The sequence below is a fragment of the Harmonia axyridis genome, chromosome 6, assembly GCF_914767665.1.
Source record: "Harmonia axyridis chromosome 6, icHarAxyr1.1, whole genome shotgun sequence".
Classification (NCBI taxonomy): domain Eukaryota; kingdom Metazoa; phylum Arthropoda; class Insecta; order Coleoptera; family Coccinellidae; genus Harmonia; species Harmonia axyridis.
In genome coordinates this window covers 39,215,378-39,234,242 of record NC_059506.1, presented here as the reverse complement: position 1 = coordinate 39,234,242, position 18,865 = coordinate 39,215,378, and the positions used below count along the sequence as shown (strand labels likewise).

The 18,865-nt window shown below is 36.7% G+C and overlaps 1 protein-coding gene across 2 annotated transcripts in view; it reads right to left on the bottom strand.

The window, feature by feature from the left end:
• The window catches only part of LOC123683335 (voltage-dependent T-type calcium channel subunit alpha-1G), a 194,780-nt gene that overhangs the window by 19,745 nt on the left and 156,170 nt on the right, over nt 1-18,865 (bottom strand). For both annotated transcript variants that reach the window (XM_045622310.1, XM_045622309.1), the window contains exon 6: nt 10,252-10,423. In XM_045622310.1, the coding sequence (XP_045478266.1) occupies nt 10,252-10,423 (172 nt within the window). The remainder of the gene's footprint in view (nt 1-10,251; nt 10,424-18,865) is intronic.

Genomic DNA, 18,865 nt, shown 5'->3' with positions numbered 1-18,865 from the left:
CCTGTTTTTATCTGACGGCGAAAAATGGGGCTGCATGAATTTAACTGCTAATCTTCTTTGCTTCGCCGTTTCCTCGTTAAAAACTATAACGAGACTTTTTTTCGAAATTAAATCGAATTTCTAATAGAAATGATGCAATGGCAACACTGTCCAATTTTTTGACATTTCTTATGTCATTTGTGTTCAATAGGTTATGTCATTTGATCATAGAAATATGGACGCTTCTACAACGTTTAGAAATGATAAATAAGTCGAAATAAGTGCTCATATGTAAGAAGAATTCATTGACGACATTATTCATCAGTTAATCGACACAATATTCGTAGTTGTTGACAAATTTGCAGTGTAGTAAAATCGTCCTTGACCGATTTTCCTTAATTTTTGTCCTCAACTTCCAGATTATTCCCCCAAATATGTATATAAGCTTCACTCAAGCTTAATCCACCCCTATATTGTCTGAGCCTCGAGCCCAAAACCGAAAGAAATCAAAAGAGCAGCCTTAGCAGAACGCCATCAGCTGTATAATTTGTAACGCTTCATATAACGAGAACTGTATGGACCTCGCTTCATCACCGTCTCAACTGCCCATCATCCTTGTTTATGAAAACCTAAAGCCCTCCGCGCAATTTAATAACGTCTGTCTGCCTCCCTCTGTTATCGTTAAGCCGGTCTTACACCGACCCTAAAATTTTCTCAGCATTAAGGGGAGGAATTAAGAATTAAGAGTATCGTATGAATTGGTGGCGTATGTTTACCCAGAATATAATAATCGTTTAATTGTTCTTTGTCTGTATTCAATAAAAGTTTATTATTTCTACTTAGTCTTTCTTAGCATCCTACCATTCACTTCTGGATGTAAGCCTTTTCCATTTCTGTCATATCCCCGTTAGCAAAAAACAACCACTTTTGTCTAAATTTTGCATGCTTATTCCAGGGGAACAGAACGCTATTATTTCGAACTAAGTTGCAAAATGGCGGAGGAATAAATGTTGATTCTGAATTTTGTCAAGATCGTATAATTGGGAGATTGCATTTTTTTTGTGAATACATATATCCAACAGATTTTACTGAAAGATACAAAGGGCATAGAGACTTAATCAAAAATAGTGGCGACAATTCGTTCAAATTGAGCCTAAAAATGGCGATTGGGGACATAGAACCATAGAACTTGAGAATACAATTGACTGAACTGAACTGACACACGCGTCAAAATCAAAATAATTGGACCTGATAGTATTTGATTGTATATAGATTATAGAACAAATTTATTTAACTAAAGAATACTAAAGTGACTAAATAAAATTAGTCTTACATTTTGAATAAATCCCAAAAATCAGGTAAACGGAGAATGTAAACAAAAAGCCGCCATATTTAGGCTAAGTCAATCAAAAACGAGACTACGCTTGTCGCCACTGTGGTTTATTAAGTCACTGTATAAAGAGGACGGGTAATTTTAAAAACGTCAACTAGGTACACAGATGTGGACATCAAACATTCAATGACAATTTGAAAATGTCAAATAAAATAGGATAATGTCGTCTTTTTACTGAGGTATGAACACTTTGCGTAATACAGCTTACAAAAAACAAAAGGATGCTGTTTCTAAAAGCCAACAGCTACGAAACATTTCACCTGGTGTGAACCCCGCTTTAGCAGGCTGCGTTCCAAGGCCACGAGCCGGAAATCCGGGACTGGAGATCATTAGGGCAGCCATTTAACTGCCGATTAGCATGTGAGGAACCCTTTTCTTGCCGTCCAGCCCCTCGCGGAATTTCATATATCCCCCTCCCCCCCCAACCCGTTCCCGAAATCCAGGCCTTAGACACTTGACGGATCATTGTCCCAAACGTCGGGAACAATGCCTCGTTTGTTCCATTGTTATGTCGGATTCGATGGAATCAACCCGTCATAGAAGACGAGGGAACACGGTGGAAGAAATTTGATTATGGAACGGCGGGTGCGTTCGGCGCACAGAGTTTTTGCAGCGGATCATAGAGCAGCGGCTTCGGGTTCACGGTGAGGAGGTTTTGTACGGTAATACGTTGACAATGTAGCGTATTACGGTTGGCAGGTGATTAGCATTTGCGACTACGGAGCATCGTTTTGTGGTTAGACTTGTTTTGGTGCAGTTTTTTAGTTGGGAGGGGTTTGAGAAGAGGTTTTTAGGTGGATTGCTTATTAAATTACAAGAAGTTTTCTTTTTTTCCGCACTGAATTTTCGATGTTTCTTCAAACAAATAAACGATATAAAAGGGTATTCCAATTAAAGATTTCATTTTGATATTAAGAAAAACGACTATATTTTTAGATAAACCAATGGATAGCTATTTCATTGTGAAAAGGAAGGTATGTCTTTAACGATTGAATACGATATCAACCAAATAACCTCAAAGGCTATGGTTACAGTACCATATCATCATAAAGCTTATCCCTTCCACTGCTGAACGAAAGCCTCCCTTAACTCTAGCCATCTTTTTCGGTCTTGTGCCGTCTGAATTCAGTTTCCAGTTACTCTTTTTATATCGTCTATCCACCGACTAGGAGGTCGTCCTCTACTTCTATATGCCTCATGTCTAGGTCTCCACTCCATAAGTGTTTTCGTCCACCTTTCCTTATTCTCGCCACATGTCCAGCCCAACTCCACTTGAGCTGTAAGATAGCCTCAACTGCGTCTCTAACTCCTGTTCGGTTATTTATGGTTTGGTTAGGTATCCTATCTCTGAGGGTAACTCCCATCATTGACCTTTCCATTCTCCAATGCATCATATCATTTTCATGACCAATTCGCACATTTACGGCAGTATGTCTTCAAAAACACAACGAATTCCATATCTTTAAGCTTTTTGATTGTGGAGCATTGGCATATACCTTATCTTTCACGTGATCCCAAGGAAAAAAGTCTTAAGGTGTTAAATAACAAGATCCAGAAATTACACGGCCATTAGGAAACTGTTCTTGCAAAGTTACGCTTTTTTTCGTTGCTTGTGCGGCATGTAGCGCTGTCTTGTTGGAAATGAACGTCGCCCACATCAATATCTTTCAATTTTGGGCATTGAGCATAGCTCGGTAGCGCAATCTATTTACCGCAACAGTTGCACCAGCCTCATTTTCGAATGAGAAAGGCCCTATCACTCAACCAGCTCAAAAATAGCACCAAACAGTCACACGCCATGGATGGAGAGGCTTTTTAACAATCATTCTTGGATTTTCCTAGCCCCAAATGCGACAAAATCTGCTTAATAACGTTACCTCCGACGTGAAAATGTTCACAATCAATTTCTTTTAAAGCCAAAAAACCTTGTTATTCGTAATCTAACCTAACCTAACCTGAAGTTATAAATTCTGCTCTTACTAACTAACTCATAAAATTGATCACCATAAAGCACCTGTTCGAAACAACCCAACCTCATAACAACTTTTTGTCGAGTGTCATAGACCGACCGAAACCACAGAGATCCATTCTTCATCTTCCCGTCACGATCTCCGGGCCGTCATTAACCTCCAGCATCGTCACCTTGTCCCCGGTCGATTGGCTAGATGAGGGACGAGCCGCACGCCTTCATATTTCACCCTTATCCCTGTTTTCCTGTAACCTGTCGTCTGCCTACAACTCGATTAATTATTCAGGTGGCGTCGGGAAATATCGGAACCCGGCCACTCTCGTATGAAAGGGATCTGGAGAAGGAGACTTCATTAGATTAAGTAGTGTAGCTGCTGGCAGCTCGAAATTTCCTCACAGTTCCCGACTTTTCAATATTAATACTGCGCTTGGCTCGTTAGAAAATCCATTTGGGGGGAGATGGTGGCTTTATTTGGGAGTTCTATGGTTGAAAGAGAAGAAGAGTAGACTGGGCTTACTCAAAAAGGCTTTTGTGTTCTGTTCAACTTGGGCCAATTGGCATTCACTCGGAGTTGGCTTGTTTATGGGTTGTCAATTAAGATGCTTAGAAAACCTGGTGTGTCTACTTATACCTGTAAAACTATCAGACTAAACGGGAGATTTTTCAGATTTATACCTACTTGATTTCGAGGGATTGCGTCTGTTTCAGATGGCGCATACATCGTTTATATTTGACATTTCTCTCGATTCTCGGCTCTCGTGACTTTTGAATATAGAACAATAATATTTTATATTCTATGCTCGTAACAATCTTCTATACTCTGTCATTATATTCCATTCATTTCATTAAAAATTCGATAGGAACTGAATTGTAATTTATTGCAAAAGTTTGTAGAGTCTAAAATCAGTATTTCATTTTTAAACGCCACCAGACAAATAGCGGAAATTCGAAAATTTTTCAAGAGCGCCACCTTACAGAACTTTGGTGAAGCAGAACACCAAAGCAACAGGTGGATATCTCAAAAATTCTGAAACAAAATCGAATCAGTACACACACCAGGGATTCTATGCATCTTAATTGTCAAGTTCTAGTTTTTCTTGTTGACACAAGGAACTTGCTAGAATACTACGCTTTTAGGTATTTAATGTTCAATTTTATAAAACTGTAACGCTATCAATGTTGGAAAGAGACAATTTATCTTGTATATAGAAATAGTCCAATTTCTTCAGAACGAATACAGCTTCAAACTTTGAAATTTTGTTGAATATTATATTTTCTTCATCACTCTTTATTTTTCTTTATTACTTTATTGAAAATCTATAGGAAATTGACGAACGAAACCTAACATATGTCTCATTCATCTGAATTCATTTCATCGCCTTCAAAATAGACTCCTTCCTAAATATTTTGTTCAGTAATCGATTTTAGTATACGCTACACTTCTCTTCCATGTCTTCCATCAACTGAAAATACGTGTTCGATATCTTTTCCATGAAAAAAACGTTAATTTCATCGTGTTAAAAATTTTTTACATTGTTTCCATCGAGTTCGAGTTGTTTGAGAAGCACCTTCCTCTTCAAATATTAATTTTCGCACCTTCCCCCACCCCCACTCATCTCGGAGGACTCGTTTGAACCTGTTTCGAATTCTGATGCGTCATTAAACAGCGACCGTCCTCCTAAAGTTCTGTTTAACTTCGCCTCCGAGGGCGTTAATCAAAAAAGCTGAATCAACAAGTGCCAACGGGAAATATACGATCTTCAACTTTTTCCATTTCGGGGTACCAAGATGACGTTTCCCACCATCCAAATTTCATTTTTACGTCCTCTTCAGCGCCGAGTTTTATTCATGACGATACAAACTTTGGCGAAACAGAATCTGACCCATATTGGGCCCGTTACCTGGCGAGAAAAGTAGGGGCGAAACTTTCCTCATATCTGGGACAAAAATGTAACGAGTTTTCCACACTTTACATACACTTTAAAAACGGGAAAATACGCCCGTTAGACCTCCATTCGTGCACGTGTCGGAACGCGGCCCTAATCGCCGTTCTATGGTAGCACGTCTCCTAAAACACATATTCTATGACTTTCGTGTCGCGTTCTTACCGCTCGTTCGCCTCGTTTACAGCTTCCGACGTTACCGGCATTTACAATCCGTCTATGGGCGGAATTAATTGAATCTACGATCTTTATATCTGTGTTTCGGGATGGGGATCCCGTTCTATGGTCTTCGAAGCTAGGCTGTCTCGTTTTTACGGCGGCTATAGCGATGTATTTTACGAGTTTTATCGGCTATGATGTACGCAGGGTGGGGGAAGTTTCCACTGTCTTTTCCAATTCTTGCGACTACCAATATTATTGGATCGTAAATTTTTATACGTTCACTACCGGTATTGAGAAAGAGGGGGGGAAGGTTAGTCGGGAGATGTGTAGTGGGAAAGAAACAATGATAGATTTACATCATATCGAAGTTTTCGATGCTGTAAGATATTTGAAATGGGAAACAACATTGATACAGCTCGGAGTCACGGAACAAAATTGTTTTACAGTATCAATCGGATCTTCATGTTCAATTAATGGGAGGCAGGGGTGCAACAGGGATCTGTTCGAGGGCCACTATTATTTAATATACCTACTTTCAGTAGAAGTATTGTGTGAGAACATTCAATAAGAAATGAGTAAAATTATATGTTGTCTTCAATTTCAAGTGATAACTAGTTTTTAGGCTCGATATTAGAATTGCATACAATTTTTAAGTTACGAAATGATATTGTGGAATACGCTGAATTCTTGAGTGCCCCTTCATGCATAATTTCGGGGGAATCATAGCACCCTCCGTTGTAATTTTCTTGTCCGTTTTCCATTCGAGGGTCCTTCGCCAAATTTCCCCTTCTGTATACAGCGAAGAAAGCAGACGTAGCAGTTATCAGATCCTTCGAATTTAATTTGGAATTAATTGATTCTCCAACACGGGAAATTCAATTTTTCCGACAGAGGGAAATTGAAAATAAGTTGGGGGATTTTTTGTGTGTCCTCTGTTCCTTTCTTTTCGTCTCATTCAGGACCGGTATGGTTAGATTTATTACGATTTTGTCTATATAAGTGAGTTTTCCAGAGGAGTCGACAGTTGAGGGTGTGACACGTGATTTTTTTAATTGAAAAAAGCTTTAATCTTATAGTTCTAGATCCAGAGGTGCCTGCAGGGATGTGAAATTGGGTTGATAACTTTTTTTCATTACGGTTCTGCCTCGGTAAATACTTTTAGCTCCTGATTCGGTCTCCCTTGATTAATTAGAACGATTTTTCCGGTAGTAATTCAATTGAGGTAATTGGAAAAGTTCCCAATTTCATTGAAATGGTAATGCCCCCCGAAAGATCTTAATTCTGTTTCTTTTTCTGGGAAATAAATGACGGGCATTTGGGAGTCAAGTTCCGTTCGATTCAAACCGATACGAGAAAATTAGTGGAATAAAAGGGGAAAGTCATGGATCTACTGAATGTTAATGGAATAAATCCCAGTCTTCAATAGCAAAGGAAATTTTATGGCGTTTGCTTTGAAGAAATTCCTTTTTCGGGACTATTCACTGACCTTAAAAACTTTCTGTCAACCAAAATTAGAGATATCCATCCATAACATAATTGAGTTTTGCTGTACGTTGAAATATTTATTTATTGTTCCGTTGTATATATATCTATGCATATCAAAATTCCTCCGTTGCATGACTACTCAAATCAAATATTTCATTTAATCAAAATATGTACATGTACATTGAGACAAGCATATCCACTACGTTTTCATAACGTATGAAGAATTTTCAAACGGTTTTTATATGCTTGCAATTCGTGTAGATATCTCTGTTTTTTAAATTAATTCCAAAATTGATCTTTCTCGTTTGATAATTCTTCGATACATCTATCACTAACACACAAATTCAATCCATGTTATATTCACAAGAGTATTGATCTCGAACAGAATTAATCATTTATAAGAGTAAAAATTCACAAAGATTAGAGTAGAAATTAAAATATCCAAGAAGACCCTACGTTAAAATGTCTAACATCGAAGTTGTAATGCCAGTGTTCAGTGTCGTGCAACAGTGTGATAGTTTGAATGAAAAAAAAAAGTAGAGAAATAGGAAGAACCGGAAAAGGAAACGGTCTAACATGGACACAACATAGAAAACTAAGGCTTACGAGGCGGGTATAACATATTCTTCCGGCAAATCTCTGAAAAATTTAAGGTTTTTTGAGAAACAGTCAATTGAAGGAACACAAAAGAATTTAGAGCAAGAATGACATTTTTTTGATTGAACTAAAGGTGATTCTGTACAGAAACATTAAATCATGTTCGTGTGGGTACTTCTGTACGTTATCTGGTCTGAGGATGTTCAACTAGTCTGAAACTTCCTATGTGAAATAAGTATCTAAAGTCTATACCTAACAGGCCAATTGAAAAGTCCCCGATCTACCATAGTAAAACACATTTTTTCATTAATTTGTGACACGGTGCATAATCATGATGACACAGCAACTTTTTTTTCTTAAAATGCACTTAAACAGCTTCAAACACTGCTCAGAATCATTAACACGTTGTTGCTTTTGATCAATTGTGAGCTCGCGCGGCACCCATTTTGCACACAGTTTTCTCATGTACAAATATTCGTGAATGATATGATGTACACGTTCAGATGATATCTTCACAATGTCTCCTATCTTGATCAACTTCACTATACGGTCATTCAGAATTATTTTGTGAACTTTTTTTTATTTTTTCGTCGGTGACAGCCTCTTCTGGGCGTCCACTGCATTCGCCGACTTCGGTGCTCATTTCACCACTTTTAAACTCAGCATACCAATCAATGATGGTTGATTTTCCTGGTGCAGACCCCGGAAACTCTTCATCGAGCCAAGATTTCGCTTCAACTGTATTTTTTCCCTTCAAAAATCAATATTTTATCAGCACACGAAGGCCTTTTTTCCCATATTTTTTCAAATAACGAAAGTAGCTACCCCCACAACGCAATATTTCACAAACTAATGGTCGGACTGCTGTCAAATTTTGACACGTATCGTTTGAAGGTTGGTACTAACTAAAAATAATATGGATTTAATACTAGCACAACCATCTGTGCATCAGACCGGGGACTTTTCAATTGGCCTAATATCTATACCTATATTATTTCAAAGCCCTCCTTTTTTCGAAACTAAGAAACTACTTTTGTGGATAAATTCCTAATCGTTTGAATATTGACGTGTATATTTTTTGGCAGCATTTAATGCATTCTGAGTTCTGTTATTGTCGACACATACTCCAGGTGTAAGAAGTTTCCCACTTGAAAAAACGGCGAACATAAAATTTTCAAACCACAGAAAACAATGCGCATTCTAACCTAATAAGTCAAACGTCAGTTGGCATTGCCAAAGACATACCAACATATCAAAGCAATAAAAAAACTTCATATTCTTCAAAGTTCATGGAGTGTAACAGCTAATTAAACAATCATTGCCAACTTTTTGTGCTGTGAACTATCAGCCGGAGGACCTCTTACCACGGTCACTCTTGACATAACCAAACAGGCGCAAATGACAACATCAGGATATTCATACGTCTGGCGGATTACCATTGCTGCATGAATTGGCCAACCGCATCACAGCATCCGACGTTCCTGTGATTAATCAACAACGGGAATAACCCGGACCCTTCGTCGGGATAACCCCGAACTCATCAGCATATCCATCATCTTCAAGCGCACCCACTAGAAACTTTCTCTGCACGCCCGAAGAGGTCGAAATGCCAACCCCATCAGTTGGAAAAAAAAAGACAGCGGCAAAGCCGAGATCAGATATAACGTGCGTGGGGCTTAATCACCGGTTTTTGACGCGAATTATGGATTCGCTGAGGTTGGCGCGCACTTAGACGAGAGAATACAGGGTGAATAATTACGATGAACTCTAGGAGATGAATCTGCATGAAGAAATAACCTCAGTTTGCTATACCACTTTTGTTGAGATTTTTCGAAAAAAAAAAATGGTACGCCACTGAGATATCTCTCATCCTATTTTTTGTAAGAGGCGACGATTTTATGCAAAAAAATAAAACATCTTAAATTTGTTACATCATCAAAAACTATCTAAAAATAGGTAATTTCTAAAAGAAATAAAAAATAAAGATAATAATAAAGAGATAATAATAAGATAAAAATCATAAGAAAAAAGGCATGGGAGATCTTTATCGTGAAAAGTCTCAGTTGCGTATCATTATTTCTTGAAGAAAAAAGAGATCAATACCCGTATGCACGTCAATAATGACCATAAAAACCTTAATTGTATGTCAATAAGTCAGTTAAACTCCCTCTTAGTAAGTTTTCGAGTAAAACTGCAATATTTCAGAATACAAAGTATTTTCGACCAAAAATGTATACCAATCTCTCATTCTTGCTCCATCCAGAATCAGCCTTTGAAGTTTTTCGCATTTATTCACTAACACCCTATATAACATCTATAATCTGGCAAGGCACAACAATACAATATTCTCTCTGACATACGGCATCTGAGCCTAATAGAACAATAATCTTTAGGCTGTATATGAACTACACTATACATAATATGTATATACAGGGTGTCCCTCAACAAGTGGGGTGACCATGAACATCTCTCTTCCTAGACTAAAATAAGAAAAAAAGTTCCATCAACATGGATCCGAAAATGTTTTCTGCAGGAAATACAGTCCGTTGAAGATGTTAACCTAAATGTTGTTCTCAGTAGTAATCTTACAATATTCTCCGCAAAGATTATTTTATCTACCGTGCTGATGAGTCCACCAATGATATCAAATCATATCCCAAGAGCGCGTCAACAAACATCGTACAATATGTATTTAGATGAAACAAGTTATTTATTGTGCTTACGTTGGCATCATGGCAGCGATGTGAGTTGGAGGAGCACATCGCTGCCTCAAGACCCCGTTCCACAGCTGCACTCCCACGATACCGAAGATGAAGAAGACGAAGAAACATAGCAGTAGGACATTTCCGAGCATGGGCAGGGTGTCCAGAAGGAGCATCACCAGGATTCTCATACCTGAAACAGAAAAATTCGGTTCAATTCATGATATATTTTCTGGGGATAATTTAAAATACAGATAATTATTATTATGCCAATGTTAATGTATAGAGATCGGATCAGTTCAAACGTTCAGATGTCGATGCCAATTCTGCGATACGATTATATCAGATCACTTCCGAAATCTGTCTGTTCTGTTGGTCCTGTTGCAGTTGTATCCTTTGATATTCTTTTCTTCTTCTCCTTCCGTTTTCCAATAGAACTGCATCCTGTGTTTTCTACCTTGTGCCTCTTGTAAAGGTGTCTGCTGTGGTATACAGAGCTTCAGTTGACTTTCTATCGCTATGGTAGGAGGCCTAATGGTCCGCGTCTACTATGTTTCTGTCCATTTGGCCAGTCTTACCTTCTATTATCCACTCCAAAATCTTCCCAGAAACTTCTAAGTACTCTGACCTTTCACATGATCACTGATCTGGTGGGTGTGTACTATGTTTCTGTCCATTAGGCTAGTTTTACGTCTGATATCCACTCCACAACCTTTGCAGAGCCTCTTGACTGCTCTTTCATATTTACCAAGATTCTGTACCTACAGTTATTCCTTTACGTCTGCTGACCTTTTTACATGATCTCTGAGTGTTACACCTTTGTTAGATCTTGTTAGATTTGATCGTAATCATTCCATATTCATTATTATTTTTTCAAATGAGAAAAAAAGCATAACTAGAAAAATTATTTTATATTCTGCCTCTGGACTTAGGCGGACTGCAAATCAAATCTGTTTGTTTTATCCTCCTATGTCAGCAGATATCGGAAGTGATGGGATAGTTGGGTCCTTATGAAGCTTTTGTTTTGTTTTTCTTTTCGAAAGAAAACGGACACAACGTGGGTGTCCTTCATCCACATTCTCGGACGTGATGTATATGACAACAGCGTAGACCTTAACCTAAATCTCCTTGATATGTGGAAAATCCTCCCCCACACGTCCCTTCCCAGACCGCTCAAAATCAAAACAGATCAGCGTCGCGTCAATTATTTTCCACGCTCCGATTCACCGACCAATCATGATTCTGTCGATAGATGTCGCTCTAGCGATCCGGAAAACAATCGCGCGACACCGTCGTACGGAATTTCAATATAGCCTGCTACGTTAAATTACTCTTTGATGAATTGAACTGGGCGTGACCTGGGTCTGAAAGTAGCCTCTGCTCGCTCATCTCGCTCTTCCGAAAAAAAAAGAGGAATTGCACTTGGGGGCATTAGAGAGGTTAGACTGCGCTTGTCTGAGGGTTGTTTTCTTTCGATAAGTCGAGGTCGCTAACAATGTTTCGATGGCGAAAAGTTGGAGGTCGTTTAACGTTTAATCGTAGAATTCCAATGTGGAAACTTTCAAAAACATTTTTTTTTCTACATTCATGCAAAAAGCAAAACTTTATTGAACTATATTTAGTGGAAAAAGAAGTTCTTTATTGCACTCATCTATCATTTTACTTCAACGTGCTGTCATCATGAGAAACAAATATTTCAGCCTGAAGGACATAACGATGTACAGTTACCAAGTACTAGTACGTTTACAGCAGTAACAAATCAAGAAGTGGATTTAAAAAGTACTTCACTACGAAATATTCATATGGAAAATTGCACCAATTGTTCATTCACTTTCAACATTGAGGGTAAAAATAAAGTTTGAGTTAAATTGTTCGTAACGTATTAGTTCCTGTTTCAATGCAAATCGATATTAATAATAAAGTATTCAAGTTGTGCTTTTCATTTTCCTACACCTAGTGCCACATCACAATAAATCATTTTTTGCTTTTTGCATGAACGTAGAAAAAATGTTGTATGCAACTCGTGCAATAAACATTCACTTTCTGCATAAATAACTATTTTTCATAGGAAATTTGAGGCAAATTTTTCCATCGAAAAATATTCGGATAAGAGCGGAATTAGGCTCATTGGGGATCACTCATCCCAACACCGCTCACCGATTGTTCATAGACCTCACGGTTTAAGAAATTTTCGAACTCGAAATTTAGAAAAAACCGTAAAAATTGAATTTCTACACAATAATCGTTATATCTCCTGAAATAAAAACGTTTTTTTTAGATCCATCTATCAATAAAATGATACAATATTCCCATGAAAGAACTTTTATTTTTCAAAAAATTTTTAAGGGTCAGGTATAGAAAATTTTACGAAAATTTTTGGACAAAAAATTTTTCAGGTGAGATCGAAATTCGGCTAATCAGAGATCGTAAATTATGGCATCGCTCACCGATTCTTCGTAGAGCTCCCGGTTTGGGGGGAATTTGAACTCGAAATTTGGGAAAAAATTGAATTTGCCTCTAAAAATCGTTATATCTCCTGAATTATTCGTCACAGACCATTCAAATAAAAACGTTTTCAAATTTCAAGTTCCGCTCTAAAACACAGTGGAGTTTCAAGTGCGTAGCCCATGTCCAGAAGAAGTGGCAGCTTCGGGAAAATTATCAATTTTTTCTTTGAAAGTTTCAGATTTTTGCCTATAATTTATGAAATAATGTACTGACCGCCCAACTGCAAGCATTTTCGTAATCTACATAGTCGAATCAATCAATAAAATGATACAATATTCCCATGAAAGAACTTTTATTTTTTAAAAAATTTTTAAGGGTCAGGTATAGAAAATTTTACGAAAATTTTTGGACAAAAAATTTTTCGGGTGAGATCGAAATTCGGCTAATCAGAGATCGTAAATTATGGCATCGCCCACCGATTCTTCGTAGAGCTCCCGGTTTTGGGGGAATTTGAACTCGAAATTTGGGAAAAAATTGAATTTGCCTCTAAAAATCGTTATATCTCCTGAATTATTCGTCACAGATCCCTCAAATAAAAACGTTTTCAAACTTCAAGTTCCGCTCTAAAACATAGTGGAGTTTCAAGTGCGTAGCCCATGTCCAGAAGAAGTGGCAGCTTCGGGAAAATTATCAATTTTTTCTTTGAAAGTTTCAGATTTTTGCCTATAATTTATGAAATAATGTACTGACCGCCCAACTGCAAGCATTTTCGTAATCTACATAGTCGAATCAATCGATAAAATGATACAATATTCCCATGAAAGAACTTTTATTTTTCAAAAAATTTTTAAGGGTCAGGTATAGAAAATTTTACGAAAATTTTTGGACAAAAAATTTTTCAGGTGAGATCGAAATTCGGCTAATCAGAGATTGTAAATTATGGCATCGCTCACCGATTCTTCGTAGAGCTCCCGGTTTGGGGGGAATTTGAACTCGAAATTTGGGAAAAAATTGAATTTGCCTCTAAAAAACGTTATATCTCCTGAATTATTCGTCACAGACCCCTCAAATAAAAACGTTTTCAAACTTCAAGTTCCGCTCTAAAACATAGTGGAGTTTCAAGTGCGTAGCCCATGTCCAGAAGAAGTGGCAGCTTCGGGAAAATTATCAATTTTTTCTTTGAAAGTTTCAGATTTTTGCCTATAATTTATGAAATAATGTACTGACCGCCCAACTGCAAGCATTTTCGTAATCTACATAGTCGAATCAATCAATAAAATGATACAATATTCCCATGAAAGAACTTTTATTTTTTAAAAAATTTTTAAGGGTCAGGTATAGAAAATTTTACGAAAATTTTTGGACAAAAAATTTTTCAAGTGAGATCGAAATTCGGCTAATCAGAGATCGTAAATTATGGCATCGCTCACCGATTCTTCGTAGAGCTCCCGGTTTTGGGGGAATTTGAACTCGAAATTTGGGAAAAAATTGAATTTGCCTCTAAAAATCGTTATATCTCCTGAATTATTCGTCACAGACCCCTCAAATAAAAACGTTTTCAAACTACAAGTTCCGCTCTAAAACATAGTGGAGTTTCAAGTGCGTAGCCCATGTCCAGAAGAAGTGGCAGCTCCGGGAAAATTATCAATTTTTTCTTTGAAAGATTCAGATTTTTGCCTATAATTTATGAAATAATGTACTGACCGCCCAACTGCAAGCATCTTCGTAATCTACATAGTCGAATCAATCGATAAAATGATACAATATTCCCATGAAAGAACTTTTATTTTTCAAAAAATTTTTAAGGGTCAGGTATAGAAAATTTTACGAAAATTTTTGGACAAAAAATTTTTCAGGTGAGATCGAAATTCGGCTAATCAGAGATCGTAAATTATGGCATCGCTCACCGATTCTTCGTAGAGCTCCCGGTTTTGGGGGAATTTGAACTCGAAATTTGGGAAAAAATTGAATTTGCCTCTAAAAATCGTTATATCTCCTGAATTATTCGTCACAGACTCCTCAAATAAAAACGTTTTCAAACTTCAAGTTCCGCTCTAAAACATAGTGGAGTTTCAAGTGCGTAGCCCATGTCCAGAAGAAGTGGCAGCTTCGGGAAAATTATCAATTTTTTCTTTGAAAGTTTCAGATTTTTGCCTATAATTTATGAAATAATGTACTGACCGCCCAACTGCAAGCATTTTCGTAATCTACATAGTCGAATCAATCAATAAAATGATACAATATTCCCATGAAAGAACTTTTATTTTTTAAAAAATTTTTAAGGGTCAGGTATAGAAAATTTTACGAAAATTTTTGGACAAAAAATTTTTCAGGTGAGATCGAAATTCGGCTAATCAGAGATCGTAAATTATGGCATCGCTCACCGATTCTTCGTAGAGCTCCCGGTTTTGGGGGAATTTGAACTCGAAATTTGGGAAAAAATTGAATTTGCCTCTAAAAATCGTTATATCTCCTGAATTATTCGTCACAGACTCCTCAAATAAAAACGTTTTCAAACTTCAAGTTCCGCTCTAAAACATAGTGGAGTTTCAAGTGCGTAGCCCATGTCCAGAAGAAGTGGCAGCTTCGGGAAAATTATCAATTTTTTCTTTGAAAGTTTCAGATTTTTGCCTATAATTTATGAAATAATGTACTGACCGCCCAACTGCAAGCATTTTCGTAATCTACATAGTCGAATCAATCGATAAAATGATACAATATTCCCATGAAAGAACTTTTATTTTTCAAAAAATTTTTAAGGGTCAGGTATAGAAAATTTTACGAAAATTTTTGGACAAAAAATTTTTCAGGTGAGATCGAAATTCGGCTAATCAGAGATCGTAAATTATGGCATCGCTCACCGATTCTTCGTAGAGCTCCCGGTTTGGGGGGAATTTGAACTCGAAATTTGGGAAAAAATTGAATTTGCCTCTAAAAAACGTTATATCTCCTGAATTATTCGTCACAGACCCCTCAAATAAAAACGTTTTCAAACTTCAAGTTCCGCTCTAAAACATAGTGGAGTTTCAAGTGCGTAGCCCATGTCCAGAAGAAGTGGCAGCTTCGGGAAAATTATCAATTTTTTCTTTGAAAGTTTCAGATTTTTGCCTATAATTTATGAAATAATGTACTGACCGCCCAACTGCAAGCATTTTCGTAATCTACATAGTCGAATCAATCAATAAAATGATACAATATTCCCATGAAAGAACTTTTATTTTTTAAAAAATTTTTAAGGGTCAGGTATAGAAAATTTTACGAAAATTTTTGGACAAAAAATTTTTCAAGTGAGATCGAAATTCGGCTAATCAGAGATCGTAAATTATGGCATCGCTCACCGATTCTTCGTAGAGCTCCCGGTTTGGGGGGAATTTGAACTCGAAATTTGGGAAAAAATTGAATTTGCCTCTAAAAATCGTTATATCTCCTGAATTATTCGTCACAGACCATTCAAATAAAAACGTTTTCAAATTTCAAGTTCCGCTCTAAAACACAGTGGAGTTTCAAGTGCGTAGCCCATGTCCAGAAGAAGTGGCAGCTTCGGGAAAATTATCAATTTTTTCTTTGAAAGTTTCAGATTTTTGCCTATAATTTATGAAATAATGTACTGACCGCCCAACTGCAAGCATTTTCGTAATCTACATAGTCGAATCAATCAATAAAATGATACAATATTCCCATGAAAGAACTTTTATTTTTTAAAAAATTTTTAAGGGTCAGGTATAGAAAATTTTACGAAAATTTTTGGACAAAAAATTTTTCGGGTGAGATCGAAATTCGGCTAATCAGAGATCGTAAATTATGGCATCGCCCACCGATTCTTCGTAGAGCTCCCGGTTTTGGGGGAATTTGAACTCGAAATTTGGGAAAAAATTGAATTTGCCTCTAAAAATCGTTATATCTCCTGAATTATTCGTCACAGATCCCTCAAATAAAAACGTTTTCAAACTTCAAGTTCCGCTCTAAAACATAGTGGAGTTTCAAGTGCGTAGCCCATGTCCAGAAGAAGTAGCAGCTTCGGGAAAATTATCAATTTTTTCTTTGAAAGTTTCAGATTTTTGCCTATAATTTATGAAATAATGTACTGACCGCCCAACTGCAAGCATTTTCGTAATCTACATAGTCGAATCAATCAATAAAATGATACAATATTCCCATGAAAGAACTTTTATTTTTCAAAAAATTTTTAAGGGTCAGGTATAGAAAATTTTACGAAAATTTTTGGACAAAAAATTTTTCAGGTGAGATCGAAATTCGGCTAATCAGAGATCGTAAATTATGGCATCGCTCACCGATTCTTCGTAGAGCTCCCGGTTTTGGGGGATTTTGAACTCGAAATTTGGGAAAAAATTGAATTTGCCTCTAAAAATCGTTATATCTCCTGAATTATTCGTCACAGATCCCTCAAATAAAAACGTTTTCAAACTTCAAGTTCCGCTCTAAAACATAGTGGAGTTTCAAGTGCGTAGCCCATGTCCAGAAGAAGTGGCAGCTTCGGGAAAATTATCAATTTTTTCTTTGAAAGTTTCAGATTTTTGCCTATAATTTATGAAATAATGTACTGACCGCCCAACTGCAAGCATTTTCGTAATCTACATAGTCGAATCAATCAATAAAATGATACAATATTCCCATGAAAGAACTTTTATTTTTCAAAAAATTTTTAAGGGTCAGGTATAGAAAATTTTACGAAAATTTTTGGACAAAAAATTTTTCAGGTGAGATCGAAATTCGGCTAATCAGAGATCGTAAATTATGGCATCGCTCACCGATTCTTCGTAGAGCTCCCGGTTTTGGGGGAATTTGAACTCGAAATTTGGGAAAAAATTGAATTTGCCTCTAAAAATCGTTATATCTCCTGAATTATTCGTCACAGACTCCTCAAATAAAAACGTTTTCAAACTTCAAGTTCCGCTCTAAAACATAGTGGAGTTTCAAGTGCGTAGCCCATGTCAATTATCAATTTTTTCTTTGAAAGTTTCAGATTTTTGCCTATAATTTATGAAATAATGTACTGACCGCCCAACTGCAAGCATTTTCGTAATCTACATAGTCGAATCAATCAATAAAATGATACAATATTCCCATGAAAGAACTTTTATTTTTTAAAAAATTTTTAAGGGTCAGGTATAGAAAATTTTACGAAAATTTTTGGACAAAAAATTTTTCAAGTGAGATCGAAATTCGGCTAATGAGAGATCGTAAATTATGGCATCGCTCACCGATTCTTCGTAGAGCTCCCGGTTTTGGGGGAATTTGAACTCGAAATTTGGGAAAAAATTGAATTTGCCTCTAAAAATCGTTATATCTCCTGAATTATTCGTCACAGACCCCTCAAATAAAAACGTTTTCAAACTTCAAGTTCCGCTCTAAAACATAGTGGAGTTTCAAGTGCGTAGCCCATGTCCAGAAGAAGTGGCAGCTTCGGGAAAATTATCAATTTTTTCTTTGAAAGTTTCAGATTTTTGCCTATAATTTATGAAATAATGTACTGACCGCCCAACTGCAAGCATTTTCGTAATCTACATAGTCGAATCAATCAATAAAATGATACAATATTCCCATGAAAGAACTTTTATTTTTCAAAAAATTTTTAAGGGTCAGGTATAGAAAATTTTACGAAAATTTTTGGACAAAAAATTTTTCAGGTGAGATCGAAATTCGGCTAATCAGAGATCGTAAATTATGGCATCGCTCACCGATTCTTCGTAGAGCTCCCGGTTTTGGGGGAATTTGAACTCGAAATTTGGGAAAAAATTGAATTTGCCTCTAAAAATCGTTATATCTCCTGAATTATTCGTCACAGACTCCTCAAATAAAAACGTTTTCAAACTTCAAGTTCCGCTCTAAAACATAGTGGAGTTTCAAGTGCGTAGCCCATGTCCAGAAGAAGTGGCAGCTTCGGGAAAATTATCAATTTTTTCTTTGAAAGTTTCAGATTTTTGCCTATAATTTATGAAATAATGTACTGACCGCCCAACTGCAAGCATTTTCGTAATCTACATAGTCGAATCAATCAATAAAATGATACAATATTCCCATGAAAGAACTTTTATTTTTTAAAAAATTTTTAAGGGTCAGGTATAGAAAATTTTACGAAAATTTTTGGACAAAAAATTTTTCAAGTGAGATCGAAATTCGGCTAATCAGAGATCGTAAATTATGGCATCGCTCACCGATTCTTCGT